Below are 15,472 nucleotides of genomic sequence, written 5' to 3' on the forward strand. Positions count from 1 at the left end.
TGATAGGTCCGTAGGGATAATTTGCTCATGGCCATAAACCTGAATGTGAAATTAAAATCTGAAATCTTCCCATCACTTTTCAGTGAACTACTGTTACGCCGAGGGTTGGGTCTTAGTTAATTACCGGTAGCTGACACGACCTACGGCGTTTGATTTATAACCCGTTCGGACACCCGTGAAACGGAAGCGATAAATTATCGTCTGCCTCAACGATTGTGACGTAACAACACGCTGTCGTCTGCTTTCTTCTGGAAAACCTACGGGTTGCACATCTGTCTTTCAGGGTCAGTGGTTAGAATTTGACAGGGAGGAGTGTAAAGTGTGGATTTACACGTGTAATTATTGCTCTTAATTTTCCACTTAGACGAAACGGGTATTTGAGAATATGAACTTATAATCTTGAATTTTTCACGTAATCAGTGGGATTAAATCTACAGAAACAACGGGGTAAAACCAAATTTTCTTTCCATCAAATATAGGAAGCAGCTATTCGCTTTCAAGCTATAATTTTTTCCAAGATCTATGACTAAAACTCATGGCATATAAAAAGTAGTTGTCATACTCATCATCTAGTTTTTGTTAGGCCTAGTAAATATGTCAGAGTTCTGTCCTATTATTGATCGATACTAGTATTTGATATCGACGTTATCTATAGCTATTTTTCAATTAATCATTAATCAGAAATTATGGATTTCTCTCTGAACATCGACAGGAATATTGCACTAGTAGACTCTAAAATATAAACTCTACTATATATTAGAAGTACAACAACAGCGACAACAACAACAACAAAACTATACTCAATAACTGAACACAAGTGAATTGTAACACATTCAAAAGATATAAGAATTCAAAATTTTGTCTATTATAGCGTATACTTATATAGAGTTATATAGTGAGTGTTTACTTAATCTTTGTCAAACATTAACCGGAAAATAATCAATTATCGTTCTACTGGATGAGGATATTGATTATTAGTTTCCAATAAAAAAAAAATATAAAAATTCAGAATATAATTCCGAAACAGGATGTTGCTGTCTTTGAGCAAGCGGCGTGAAATAAAAGAGTATTTGTGGCTGAAATAAGTATTGCAAAACCTCCCACAAACTAAGCTTTAACTGATCTAGAAAACGACTCTTTTTCAAGTTACAAGTTTTTGTGGTCGACTAGATATTTGCCAGTTTTAATCATTATTGAAAATAGAATGTATGATTTGACAGCATTGGAGCTGCAAACTGAGCAGAGTTGTGAAAGTATAAATGTGAAAATATTTTGTATTCATGTTGTCTGATATAAATATGCAATATTTCAAGGATTAAAATGGTGTTGCCTTTAAATAATAATAATAATAATAATAATAATAATAATAATAATAATAATAATAATAATAAAAGAAGTAGACATGGTCTTTAACTTTAAATTTCTTATTTTTCCAGTGAATGGAATTTCATGGAATTAACTTCCATTGCTATTAAACCTACGGCTTCTCACCAAGACCCGTCAAACTGTCCAGAATCCGTCCACCAAGCAGTGACCAGCGTCGCTGACCACGAGCCAGACCCCCCCTCGACTGTCGCGGAGCGGCGTGGCATGCACGAGGCCCTAGCCGTCAATTTCGTCGAGCCAGGATTACTCCGAACCGAAGAAGTCGAGACGTTTTTCAACCATCTAGATCGGCCCTCTCTCCCAGGGACGACCCCCCTCCCCCCTTTAGCTCACCTCCACCAGGACACCCCCTCCACCCCCTTCTCCTGTAGGGCAGCCGCCATGTTTCAAAGCCCGGGCACCATGTCTGCAATGACGTCCCCCACGTACCACGAGACGGGGCAGAGCCCTTACATTACCAACCCCGTCTACGTCCCCACGACGCGCGCCATATTGCCCGGACAGTACGGCTCGCCTCAAACCCCCGTGCAAGCGCAGACGGGCCAACTCTGGTCCATGCAGGACTCGGGATACCCAGCGGCGGCCACCGTGTCGCACCGGTTCTCCTTTCCGCCGACGCCAAGCCCGCCTATAAACTCTCCCGGAGGACGTCAGGACGCCAGCTACGTGCCGAGAAACGGAATCAGCCCTTACACGCCGTACATGAGTTCGCCGGATTTGAATCCGTGGAATGCGTACAATATGGGGAATAGCATGCAGATGAGGCGACCTGGTGAGTAACCTTGTTGTGTATAAATATACATACAAATTTATAGTTGTATTTCCCAAAATGGTTATGCAAGTAAAAACGAAAGTAGGCGAAAATTTGGCATCACAAATTGATCTAGAACACGCGTTTGTACAGTGCTTAAGGACAATGGTGAAGTGATATGGTCTTCTAGGAGATCCTGCGAGATCGGAATTTCAATAGGATTTTCTAAGAAAATCATGCCTGCTTTACCTTAGGGATTGTAAACACTATTCAGTAATTAACTTGGCCATTATTATCACCAAGATCAAGAGAAGATATTGTAGAGGGCACTCGAAGCACCAAAAATAGACTACATATTATACTGGACATTTAAGTTCAAGTGCATCCCACTTTATCAAGTATCCTTATCACCGTCTAAATCTCATTAAATATTATTTTGATTAAAAAACAATAACGCTAAAACAACAACGGCCAATCATGTCCATTTATTCTCCTGAAGTAATGGGAAACTGCAGTCCCTGTGCATAGTTTTTATAAATTCTATCGCCATTTATTATAATGATTTTGCAAATTAACTAATATACCTGTGTTTTTTTGTTTTTTTTGCTTACCACCCATTCAATTCATACCGACGAAACATTTATTTTTTGTTATCAGTCCGTACTGACATTAAATGTCTACTTTTTATATTGACATGTCTTGCATTTCAGAAATTTTAATCCAAAAACTTCGAGCATTTTTTTTACGTATTTCTAGCTAGATTTACATTGATTACGACGCTGTTTCCACAGCTGACTTTCTTTGTGTCCGTGTTTTTAAGAGTTATCTACTCAAACATTTCAAAATTTCATGAGACAGCATCCCGTGTCTAGCATGTTTACTTTGAGCACGTGGGTCTTCTGGTCTTTAACCTATATTTAGGTTAATATAACCGTTAATTTTTCTTAAACAATTATTAACCAAAATAGAACAGGCCCTCGATAAATATTTATTGAACAGATTTTGGTGACAGCGGCAGTATTGTAACTAGTGGTAGGTCAACCTGGTGATTCTTCTATGCAAATTCATTTTGGACGTACTTAAAATTTAATCAAAACAGTTAAATATATTGAAATGACTGAGAACCAGGGACACAGCACCATGTTTTTAATGGCGGACACAGCAGAATAAACTGTTATTCCAAATAACTAACAGTTAGATATATGGATATAGAATTTAAATATTTTTGATATTAATTCCTCTTGTCACAAATACATCTTAGAATAGAAAAAGAAAAATTAATATTATAATGGAAAAGTATTGCGAAAGTTAAAAAAAGAAGCTGTCAGTTAATGAAAAAAGCATAACATAAAGTTCAATTGTTTTGACAGTTATAGGTATACCGTATGTGAAAGAATTATAAAACGATAAACAGTTAAATAGAATAGCGCAGCTGATATGATTTTTTTTTCATCTTAGTTGCTTATTGAGTCACATCCAGCACAGACGACAGTTCACAAGTCACACCATGACGTTTCACAATATAGTAACTTTTTGTTACACCATATACGCAAAAATATTAACAAACGCACTTTTTCTCTGTACACGCAAGGTTTTAAGTTATCAAAAAGAATTCCAACCATTTAGTTGATGTCACCCCGTCAGTAATGCTGCAGTTTCTATTTGTTATAAAACGATCCGTAAATGAGCTATATATTTTCACTGAATATTATCTGGAGACAGTATCCCGACCATGTCTACAATATGTCTGTACCAAAATAGTTTTAGTTGGATACTACCATATTCATACGTGTAGATATTGGTGTTCTGGTGAACCGCAAAGATTAACCTATTACTCATATTACTCACTCTTACATAGGCGTTTCCTGTTGGCTTCAAATTTTAATATTATTCAGCTCAACATCTTAAAATATTAGTATTGAGCTTATTATTGAAAATAAAAATATATTAGTTCTACCACAGTTCGGTAAACGGCATCCTTTTCATGTTTAAATGCTTGAAATCACAGTGCCATGGTACCACGTTGTGCCCCAGTGTGGACATTCCTTTGTATATTTACCGATTTTTGTATCTCGTAGTCCATATCTCACGCTATTTGAATTGTTGTATCCCAGTACTTATTTTCTCCTCAGGCTAATGCTCGAGTTGCCTTCTATCTTATACTAAACGATGATTTTGTGATAGTTTCATTGGCTTTATTGGCTTGGCAAACTTTACTCTAGATAAGTGTATCTCAAAATTCCTTAAAAAACTCTTTAAGTTATTTCAGCATATCTTTAACGAGGTAAATGAACGAGATGAGATAGGTGTAGTAATTCGGAGCGCTAGGGCTCGGCTAGAGCTTAAAAACCACAAGGGTTGGAGGCAAGAATTAGCGCTCCTCAACTCGACGGAATTGAGTATAAAGAAATCACAAAACGCGGGTCATATTATTGAAGTAACATTCTTGAGTCGTTCGGAACGACGCTTGGGAAGGAAAAGCTTTATTACTTTGCAAGCTGTTTGTTTTTCGTGGGCAAATAATCGACAGGGTGTGTTGGGAATAGCAAGGCTATTCAACCAGCACGAGTCAAGCAAATACGACTTTGAGTTAGGTTGCCAGTGCGCAGGGATTGTTGCCGTCTCCTGGTAACCAATCACTATAGCTGTGAATCGTAAATCACGTCAGCTGCGAGCGATGGAACAAATAGTTCGCCGAAACAAACAGTTCTCTTTTCACTGGCTTCTTTTCGCCAGGGTTATGTGTCTAAAAGCGGAACAAAATGGAACTCTGTTGTTCACTAGTTTGTACCCCGGATTAGTGCGATGCTTATCAATTGCCTCTTTGCCAAGGAACCAATTAACAATACCTATAAATATGTAACGGAGTGTAGCAATAACAAAGCTATACTTGTCCTTTCGCATTTCTTGGAATAGATGCATAATATCTGCACATACTAGTATCCAACTGTCCTTTTGGCTTTAATTTACAGTCTAATATATAGCAGTCTAAAAACGCGTTCAATCACGTTAAAGAATCCCCAGTTCTAAGAAGTGTGAAGAGGAAATAGTGGCTACAATAACTTTTGTGCAGCAATCGTACAGAAATCGCTGCATTGATATTGTGATTATACAATATTTAACCAAAAAGAAAAAAAAACAACAATAATAAAAATAATAATGACGACCATAACATAATGACAAAAATAGCACTACTAACAGACGAAGTTGCATCAAAATCCATTCCCAAATAATCTGAACACACCGTGTCGAACGTCTGTGTTAAAGTATATCATACATAATACCACCTCGACAACAGCATATTTAGCCTTCTCCTTCTTATAAAACGTGTTGAAGTATTATTGTTTCCGTCACCATACCCCGTTTAATTGCTGATCATAATATAGGCTAATCCCCGGTCGTATATTTACCGTATATTAAGCTGTCAGGTACCGGGTGGGAATTTGCGAGAATCCCTGTATATTATGCACGTGCAACAAAAGGATTTAATCAATAAAGAGATGATGAGTTTAATTTCGTGAACCACTCCACCATAAATACCTCGGAAGATTGCCTTATGGATTATAACGTGGTTTCACACTTAAAGAAATGGGACCTAGTATGGATATTCAACTGGTGATGAACTGAGCGTTTTGATTTAATATTTAACATTGGGCGGGTACTTAAACGATGGAATTAGTCTCAAACGTCATAAAAAATAATTACGTAAACCGTGCGCATAAACTTAGCACTTCTCACAAAATTTGTTTCCACATTTATTCATTATCACGTTCAAACAGACTCGTTCAACTAAAAAAACAGAACATTAGGGCGTTTTTAATAGCTGACACATTAACGCGAAACTGTACGTATGGGCTGTTAAAAAGTAAAACATCACATCATATTATCAATGCATATTTGATCGTGGTACTGATACACTGAGTTGACTTGGTGAAAAGAAGACTTTGAGCCGACCACGGAAAGCCGTGGGGAGCTTCCATATTTACCCTCCCGATACCCTCTGGCCACACTTACTTCGAAGGGGCATGAGAAATAAATAACCCCAACTCGATAGCGCGTCGATGTTAAACACGTCTTTTCTATATTAGAATTGGCGGCGCTTTGATATTAAATTGTATACTCAGAGTATTTGTTTATCTTGTCAGACTGCCGTTATCTTCCCATGATGGATGCGCTAGGATTTAGGGCAAAAATGTGCCAGGTTTGCCTGCCAGGTGCCGTCTTCAGCGCCTCGTTTTCGATCGTATGCACGTGGTTTACGCATAATGGATAGCGAGGCCGTTATCCGGATAATTGTTCAGTTAAGTGTTAGTGCACTATTTTGGCGTTGTAAAAAATTCTAATGACAAGGCAACTGGCAACAGACCGTTGCTCCAACAAAATGATAGGTCATTCTGACAAAAAGTTAACAAACAGTGACGAAAATTGTGGAATTTTTTTTCAAAACTTTAAAAGTATTAGAAAGACAAAATACTGTTCAAAGAATTACCTTAACGTATTGGACACCAAACTGGTAAACCATTCTTGTATTCTTGTACAAAGATAGCAGACATGGCAAAATTAATGATTTCGGCAAAACTTAAAGCGCTTAACGTGACACCAATAACAAATGAGCGTCGAATATAGACCAAAAAAATATATATTGAACAAAATCACCTTTTGCAACTTTTGTGGCATAGAAAATACTCTTTAAATACTGGTCGTGTCCAAACTATATAATTTATTTTCGGCATCCTCCTTCTGAATAGTTCTACATGATAGAGATAAAATGTTCAAATTTATTTCAATATTTTTTTATATGCGACACCCCCTTAAGTGGTACGAGATAGAAGCTCCAACGTGCTGCTTAGCTGAAGTGGTCCCTTATCATGGGCAAACACTGCATTTTAATACAACGGCATATCTCAATTGGTTTCAGGTATCTTTTTGACACTTTTATCTTGATGGGCGATTATTGCGACCCTATTACAGTCGAAAGATGTTATTAAAAACTAAATTTCCGATAACGACAATTCGCTTGGAAATTAATGTCAAATAATAGCCGAGAAAATATACGATATGGTTGACCGGGGTGCGTTTTGTACAGCGCGCACGCGCACACATGCACGTAGACAATGTCGTTTATATTTGGAGTGATATAAATGTGGCCTTTAGACACCAATATTATGAAATTGAAGACTCTTTTAGCACATTAAACCTTTACTTTATCACTGTATCTGCTTTCAAACTTGCTGAGAAAAATTTCATTATGGAATCTGTTTCGTAAAGAGACAACAGAAGTAACCAATATGGACATTTTTATTGGTAATTTAGGTTCATTTAGGATCAACTTTGTTGTCAATTTAAAGAAATAACGCACCATACTAATTTTGTACTTCATTTATGTTTCAGATCAAATTGACAACAAATTCAGAATTTGGCTTCCAGAATTTATTTCTATCTTATTTCAGAAACTTCAAGCAAGAATGTTCTCTCAGCAAAGATTGAAGCACTGCATTCTCAAAGAAGCAATGCGCAACGAAATTTATAACCGTATAGGCTGAAGGGTGCCCAGAACCGATAAAAATGAATTTAAGATTGAATTTGCCTTTTCATTATGCAGAAGGCGGTAGTTGCAATGAATCGAAGCAAATTTTCATTTCAGATATGTCATGTTTACAGAAGACGTTTATTCCATAGAGCCAAAGCAGATTTTGCAAAGAAGACTTCAAGTTTCAGATTTGACCTGTATTTTAATTTTACAGACGACGGGTATTTCACGGAGGGGCGAGAGTGTGTCAACTGCGGCGCCATCTCAACGCCACTCTGGCGTCGGGACGGCACGGGGCACTATCTTTGCAATGCCTGCGGACTGTACCACAAAATGAACGGCATGAACAGGCCCCTGATCAAACCCCAGCGCCGCCTGGTGAGTCATTGCCCCCCATATAGAAATAAATACGTCCGCACTAACCCCTCCACCTTAACACAATCCAAATTTTTGGCGTTTTTTATTTTCGTGTAGAGAACGGCTGGTATGCCTATCCACAAGAGTACTCCTCCATGGCGCATCATCATTATCCGGTCCCGCCTTCCAGGCCTAGTAACCGCAGGATGGTGAGTCACGTGGGGCAAATCTCGCCATTTGATTGGTCCAGCTCAGAGAGCAGAGCAGACGATACTTGCATTGCATGCTGCAGTTGAGGGCGCTTCCGGTTGTTGGTTTTTTGGCTTAGGTTTCACGCTGCATGCGCTCTGACTTGGACCAGGCAATGGTTAGACGACTTTTACATGTGTGCTAAATTTCTTAAACAAAAGTTCGCCACGATGAAAAAAAAAAAAAAGAAAAGAAAAAACACAAAGTTGTTGGTCTTTGTATGGATTCCCTGTGTGCATTTGCTTGAAACTTTATCGAAATTGTTTATCACTTAAAGGACATTTTTATTAAGTACAATTGGGTCCAACTAATAAATTGTAAACAATTTTAACTTAAGAGGTTATTTGTTTAGAAATCTTATTTCATTTTGCTTGAATTACTAACCATCTATTAGCTTGGGTTTGTTTTCTCTGCTGCAAATAACCTTATCATTATTGCCAGCGTATCATTAAATAATTTTGTCGTAATTACTATTGGTTCTTGCTTGAAAAGTAATTCAGTGAAATACTTAAAAAATTAAATAGATCTGCTTTAGTATCTAACAAATTGTAAATACAGTTTTTTTTCTTTTCAGTCGGCGTCGCGAAGAGTGGGCCTGTCTTGCGCCAACTGCCGTACTTCCACTACCACTCTCTGGCGGCGAAACAATGAAGGAGAGCCAGTCTGTAATGCGTGTGGACTGTACTATAAGCTGCATGGAGTAAGTCTGACATAGAAAATTTATAATTCGATCAGAGTTATGAAATTTATTAAAAAGGTTAGGTATTTTGCAAGATATTTGACAAGCTTAAAGTATATAAAGATATGGATATTATAAACATGAATAACATAAATAAATAAATAAATAAATAAATAAATAAATTAAAGAAAGGAAGAAAGAAGGGTGTATCACATACACACCGTGCTGCTGAAAATATTTTCTATATCATCCCAATCTTAAAAGCCATATACATGTATTAGAGGGAAATTCATGAAAATGTACCGGATGAACACAAATAAAATGGAAACCTGTTTTCGGTTTTAAATCTGTATCTGCTGTAAGTGAATTTAAGGCCAAACTTTTATACTGTTGAATTTTCTCATAATTATATTATATTATATTATATTATATTATATTATATTATATTATATTATATTATATTAATGACTAAAAGTCTTTTTGGAAGTTTTGCAAAACTAACAAATTTCATATGCCCTGTGCTTTCTATAATATAATCTCACTCTAATAATTAAAAATATTTAGGAACAATCACAACACAATTAACGTGTATATATTACAGGTAAAAAACAGAGCACACATAATTAGAACAATTCCTTGGCAGTTATACGCGTGGATATTTCCCTGCAATTCATCAACAGTAACATGCGTAAAAATGTCCGTCTGCAGGCGTGGTGCTCTCAGTGCTATTTGGCCGTACTCGAACAAACATCCATAACCTTTCGGTTGTCTAGACAACCCCGGATGCCATTTTCTCCCCTGACGTGTTCCAGAGATAAAATGGGCATAGAACTGATACGTGTTTGAACCGTTCCTTTGTGCGCAGATAACTCAGCCCTTGGAGTCGTGTTGTTCTTATGCAATGCAATTGAGATGAAACACCCAGGGAATACTTCCTGCCGAGTGTTTGTATTCCGGGAAATATCAACCGAATGTTTGGAAATATTAGGGGAAACAATTCATGGATTCTGATGAACTTAAGTGAACCAAACCAACATTGAATGGAAATTGGAACTTCTACATTTACTCTTATTAAATGTTTAAGAATGATTATGAAAAAGGATGTGAAAATATAGAATAATTATGGTTTTATAAGATTCAATGTTTTGTGTGTGTGAGGGGGGAGGGGGTTCCCAAATAAAAAAATATTATAAAAGAATTTTATCTTTCAGTGGCCGTTGGTGTAATGGTGTAATCTAAGTTCTGTATGTTTTAATTTCATACATAATCAATGGCATAAGAAATTTTATAAGGAAGTCATAGAGTTATCGTCCACTTCCAGGTGAACCGCCCTCTAGCGATGAAAAAAGATGGCATTCAAACCCGGAAGAGGAAACCGAAGAGCCTGTCGAAATCAAAGACGCCAACAAAACAAGAACCAGCCGGTAAGTATCGAAGCAGAACACACCCAAGTTTTTAAATACTGCAACAAACAATGCAGAAAATTACCATGCAGTAATTTGAATTTTTGAATCTAATTCTTTTATTTTAAACAATCCTTTAAAGTAGAGATATGGTGATTATAAAAACCATGAAAAATATTTGATCATTAGAAAGTGTACAGGCTGTAAAACTGGCATCGCGGACAATGATTTAAAATACGTGCCACAACCTAACAACTATTGATTGAATCAGTTATGGAAATGATTTTATTTCGTTTTGAAAAAAAAAAAATAATGGTCATACTATTTATTACTACATGTACCACTACTATATAACAGGATTTAAATGGGAATTTAATAAAATTGTTAGCTGCTGAAGAGTCGTAAAAGCTGTAACATTAACATTATAAAATATGCATTCATTTTTTGCATTATTTTCAGATATTAAACCATCTACATCACCGCCAGTTGCAACACTTCAAGCCGCTCACGGCGGACACACGGCGCATGCGCAGACCGGACTTCTGCATTCATCGTCGATGACGTCATCACCCATGACGTCATCACTGAGTCACCCACTCAACCTTACCTCAGGTCACGACGTAGTCAGTCTAAGTAACTCCAACCAAACGGTCTTCCCTAGTCCTCCAACGACTACCAAGTCTTCTGCGCATGGCGGAAGTGAACATGAAAACGGCGGGCTTTCGCTGATGCAGCAGTCGTCGGAACAGGCCTCTCACGCCGTGACTGTGGGGACAAATTGACGTTCTGCCTCTCACATTCCACTGTGTTATTGATACTGGTGCCGTGTTCACGTTTGCTCACGTTCCTTGCGTGATTATATTTTATTCACTGCAGGCCTGTTTTTTGGTGCAAAGCTCTCATATACTGCTTATTCTTCCAGAGAAGCACACTTTTATGAGTACTTAGTCAACGGCTCGTTTTTAATGCTTAAGACGATGCTATACCACGAACTTGATCTTTTGTAGAGCGAAACTATTTTTTAAAGAATATTCTTTTTCAAGTGTTCTAGTCAAAACAATGCCAGCTAGGTTTCAGACTTGCCATTTTGTTACGAAAGTTCTTGCCAAGGACATTAGTGCCAAAATCCACATAGAACTGAGTCGAGTGGAAACATGCCATAGAATTTACATATGAAAAGCGGTTCTGCCTTGAAGCCTAAATACCGCAAATATTTTGGACACATTTTGAGTTGCGCATGCGCATACTAACTGTGTAATATTTACAGCACCCCTGCTTGCCAAAAGAATTTTTTTTACACAAAGTAATCACACTCTAAATTTAAGGATTAATAGTTAGCAAAAGAGAGCACAAACCGCTAGGACAGAGTTCGACCAAATGCTTGAAACGCGTTGGACTTATGGAATATATATATATATAATCAGCGTTCATCTAAGAAACGAATATGCTGACTGTTTCATAATGCTAGTTGAAAGTGAAACTTCGTTGGTAAAATATTCGTATAAAGAGCACCTGTCGTAATGTTGTAGAGAATCGTGGTTTTATAATTGGTATAAGTTTTGTTGAAAAAAAAAAGATAAAAGAGTTAGAATAGATGGTGTTCAAATAACTACCAATGATAATGGATAGAAATTACACGTAGACAACCCCAACGGCTGTGATGCCCTTTGTACATGCGGAATGGATTCATCATAAGTATGAAGTTAATATTCATGTCCTATATGACTAAATGATCTCTAGCATATTGTAAACATTGGATAGCTAATATGTATAATTAAACCAACATTGTAAATATAACCAGTTCAGTTTTTATACAGAAACACGCGCACTAGGTTGTTAACAAGGTGCGTTTTGGTTACTGACGAAGACTCTTCTGAGGAATAGAGGGTAAAATAGTTGCTAGGCAATTAGGTAGGTATCTTTTGCGTTCCCCATTGTGGATCGTGGTGCATGTTAGATCAAAAAGCTTTTTAATTAGAGTTTTATATATTTCTATGAATTCCCTTGATACTATATGCAGTATTAAGGTATATTGTGTTGTGTAAGTGCAAATTCCCTTTGCAAACGGTTACAGGTTTCGCACGTTAGCTAGAGTCCTACCTTTCAGCAATCTTTTCTTTCTTGCATCTTTTTTGCCACCTTAAGCTATGTTCGGTGTTACGTAACCGAGCTTCTCGACTTTGAAATCAAGTTGAATTTTGATACCTACAGGTAGGCTAAGAGAGAAAAACGGAAGTCTTTGTATTATTAACTGTACATAGGGTAAAATGAGACAGATGTTAGACAGTATTGTATCAAAATGACTTACTACCACATTTGTACTGCGGTGTTTAATTGAAAACGAGCTACCTCAACTTTCAGAGGCCAATCGATATTTAAACGCAATGGGTGGAGACCACTCTTGTGAATAAGATTCTATTATTAGTTTTGCTTTCAGCATTTGCGGAGACAGCGCTTATAATGATGCCAAGAAATAGCGTTCGTTTCAGAATTAGGACCCCCTAATCAGGAACTGATCAACTTAAGCCGTCAGAAGACAAATCCAGGGGAAGTTGGCTCATTATTTGCCCCCGCCTGCCAGGAGAAAAGTGCTCAGCACAATGAACGATTGCATTGTGGGATGTCATGTTTTTCCCAGCGTGCCCCGGATGTATGATCACATTGAAAACCCTATATTTCCTGGTTATAATTCATATACTTCCTGTGGGTTGTCTTAAAACGGCTCTAGTTGGCTAAATCGTAGGATACTTTTATATTAAACGTTTTGTTTTAGGCAACTATAGTTAATATTTTTAGTACGAACGAAATTCCATTTCTTTTTTACGTTGACACACGCTTTTATGGCTGCATTAGAATTTTATTGCATTTTACCAGTATTAAAGTTACTGCTATTGTCTTTGGGTTTTGAAAAAAGACATTTCATTTGATAAAGAAAAGTCGCTTGCATGATAGTTCACAGCGTTTTGTAGTTGCATTTTACTATTGGGCAGTTTCTTATATATATAGATGTCAACAAAAGCTTACAGATCGTAAGAAGGTTAGAAAACACTTTGTGAATTTTAAATATACAAAGTGAAATTTCATATTTTGTTCCAGCAATTATCTAACGCGCGTGTACCATTTAACTTCCTTTTTAGTGATATTATGATTTAAGATAAATAATATTATAAGAACGGCCCTCGACTGGTTTAGAAGTGTTAAGATACAGCGTATAATAATGTAGTTTCTGTCTGTACAAATACACCAAGCTTCAGTATACTACAGACGATCAAAATATTCGACTCGAACCGTGTTAGGACTGTTTTGAGAAAAAAAACAACGTTTTTGCCTTACTCTAACAGCCATTTTGTAGGCAATAATTGACAAATGTCTAAAGCAAGACAATTTTGTTAAAATTGTCCTTACTACGGTATGCACTTTTCTCAATGATAACTTTTAATACTTTTGTAGTTAATAACTAGCCATTGAATACACAATACTTTAGCTGCTTTCATTTTAATGCACTCATTGTTATGCGACAAAGTATTGTTGGCAATCAATTCAGTTGAATTCAACGCTATGTAATTTATTTGATCAAAACATCTATTTATGATGTAATTATTTTGTAAATAAATTCTTGTAATTTTTATGACTTCAATTGTGTGTATATTGCATTGAACAAGTGCATGCCTTAAGATGATGCCCGGATATTTAACCGAAGAACAGAGTTTTGGTAAAAAAGTCTGACATTACAATATACGTATTAGTGTGTGGCCACCTCATATATGACCAAATTAAGCTGTATCTTAATCTCAAAAGATACACGTCCAACAGAGAGAGAAGTCACAACAGTTGACTTAATGAATTTCACTGACGGTAAAATATTTAAAGAATAAAGAAGATCTAAAACACATCAAAATATCTCATCATATTCGAGTACCAGAAAAGATTTTGTATCTAAAAATAACTGGCACTTTTGTATTGACAGTTACTTCATTATCACCACTGAAGTTATATTTATAAATGTAAAGTATATTTATCTCGCTGTAATTGATAAGTATGCTGTATTATCACATAGTATAGATATCGTGAATAGGATGTATTTCAATTGCTATAAACTACGTGATAAGTTACATTTGTTGATAATATTCCGACCCCCAAAGTCAATCAAGGTCATTGAAGCTGTAAACCTTTATGGCGTGATTTCGAGTACATTATATACACCTGTTTTGGGGTGAGGGTAAAATTTCAAACGAAATAAAATAATTTGACGAATATTTGAAATTGCAAATGAATGAAAGTTTTTCGAAAGATATTTGACAAAATAATGAGGAGAGGCTGTGTAGCAGAAAGAATAATTTGAGAATGTATTCACTGTAATGAATTTTAAAGGATGTTAACTGTTTTCTTCGCTTATGAAGCAGCAAATCGTGTACAGGAATAAATATATCATACAAAAGTTCCACATGCTTCTTGCAACACAATAACAAAATCCCAAAGGCTAACTATCTAATATCCAATTATTACCCTACGCACTTATCAACATAGAAACGTACATATACCAGTATGTGTATATATATACTATGTTTAAAAGAAGTTATTTTCAATAAAGATTAGATTCTGGTTCTGCGAACTGATGCAATCTTCACTTACAATAAATGTGTTTTGAGGTAATGGGGATGTCATTGTATGCAATTTAAAAATAAAATAGAAAGATTTAGAACCCATTTACTGCCCCTTAGCGTGACCTGTTTGAGCACGTCTTTAAAGAGATGACACTTATATTGACACCGTGGTCGTTAAATAAATAGACGAGACGCCAGAGGAATGATAAAGTGCACGTAGATCACATTTAAGGGTACATGGGAGTGTTGAGATATATCAAAGTCCATGGACCAGGTACCAGTTGACCGAAATAATGAGCCTGGTAAAAAAAATACTATAGACAAATTCAGGAGAAAAAATCACAACTAACCATGTGAAAATTATATGGGTTTATTGAATGGATCTGCACTACATTTTGGGTACATATATTTAATATATATTCAAGAGTTTGATAAATATTAAATAAAAATACTAAATGTCAACTTGAATTGTCTATGGCATGCCCTTAGGTTGACAATTAACACTCCTGTATA

General features: G+C 36.4%; 1 protein-coding gene across 4 annotated transcripts in view; it reads left to right on the plus strand.

Moving 5' to 3' along the window:
• Positions 1-13,992, plus strand: part of LOC106157526 (transcription factor GATA-4) — a 30,406-nt gene extending 16,414 nt beyond the window's left edge. For 3 of the 4 annotated variants that reach the window (XM_013533205.2, XM_013533206.3, XM_013533204.2), the window contains exons 2-6: positions 1,437-2,158; positions 7,882-8,045; positions 8,848-8,973; positions 10,274-10,376; positions 10,815-13,992. In XM_013533205.2, the coding sequence (XP_013388659.2) occupies positions 1,450-2,158; positions 7,882-8,045; positions 8,848-8,973; positions 10,274-10,376; positions 10,815-11,137 (1,425 nt within the window). In that variant the 5' untranslated portion in view covers positions 1,437-1,449 and the 3' untranslated portion in view covers positions 11,138-13,992. Of the gene's footprint in view, positions 1-1,436; positions 2,159-7,881; positions 8,046-8,141; positions 8,234-8,847; positions 8,974-10,273; positions 10,377-10,814 lie in introns of all 4 variants that reach the window. The other variant, XM_013533207.2, reaches the window with a different exon arrangement.
• The last annotated feature ends 1,480 nt before the right edge of the window (positions 13,993-15,472 follow it).

This window comes from Lingula anatina, chromosome 8, assembly GCF_051362555.1.
Source record: "Lingula anatina isolate TDL-2025a chromosome 8, LinAna3.0, whole genome shotgun sequence".
Taxonomy (NCBI): Eukaryota; Metazoa; Brachiopoda; class Lingulata; order Lingulida; family Lingulidae; genus Lingula; species Lingula anatina.